We start from the raw sequence: 838 nt of genomic DNA, 5'->3' as shown, positions 1-838 counted from the left end.
CTGCTTATCTCCCTATCTCTATCCCTGTCCCTCCCCTTGTCTCGTTTCCTGTCCTTTTCTCTTCCCTTCTCACGCTCCTTTTCTCTGCTCCTTGAAGATTCTCTGTCATACTCCCGAGAGCCATGCTGCGAATAGAAATATAAACAACAGAAGAGTAATGAAGCACGTATTTACATACCCAATAACTAGCAATATATACAAAAATAAGGGTAATGTCAATAGACATATATGCCACATAGTCCGTATTGCATGTGAAGCAAGCATTAGGTATACATAATCCACAATCAGAATCACCTAATTGATAATAAAATGAAGGACTCAAAGCCAAGGCAGCCAATAATAAACAGCAGATATAAACATAAACATCAAATATGGTGTACGAATTACATATTTCAACCTACTTTTTAAAATTTAAAAAAAAAAAAAGCAGCAGAGAGACTTTCTTCCTTAGAATTAAAAACAACAAAGAATCATCTTGGTAGCAGCTTCCTTAGAAAGACTCAATAGTCAAAAAATAATTACGCAAAGTAAAAAGCTCACAATAACCTTAACATCTCAAGCTATAATCATGCAAAGGGGAGCGTAATCAAACAGAAAATATTAACACAACATACACACATATAATTACACATATAAATCTAATTAGGAATTGCTTTGCCCTGTTCCGATTCTAAAGAAGGAACAAAAAAAAAAAAGAAAACCCGCTCTGAATGGCAAGACATAGAAAAGCAGAGAAAAGGTAAAAGGCATCTAAAACCCTGATAGATGTAGAGTGCAATAAAAGGACCAAACCCTAGCTAAAATGGAATCACAGAGAGAGAGAGAGAGAGAGAGAGGA

General features: G+C 35.4%; 1 protein-coding gene across 1 annotated transcript in view; it reads right to left on the bottom strand.

Annotated features, from left to right (window-relative positions):
* Positions 1-838, bottom strand: part of LOC107491499 (splicing factor U2af large subunit A) — a gene marked incomplete in the record, with an annotated part of 5,080 nt that overhangs the window by 4,013 nt on the left and 229 nt on the right. Inside the window, 1 exon segment of the mRNA XM_016112338.3 lies at positions 1-125. Within this exon segment, the coding sequence (XP_015967824.1) occupies positions 1-125 (125 nt within the window).

This window comes from Arachis duranensis, chromosome 5 (assembly GCF_000817695.3).
Source record: "Arachis duranensis cultivar V14167 chromosome 5, aradu.V14167.gnm2.J7QH, whole genome shotgun sequence".
Taxonomy (NCBI): Eukaryota; Viridiplantae; Streptophyta; class Magnoliopsida; order Fabales; family Fabaceae; genus Arachis; species Arachis duranensis.
Note: the sequence above shows the minus strand (reverse complement) of the source record. Positions and strands in the feature narration are given on the sequence as shown.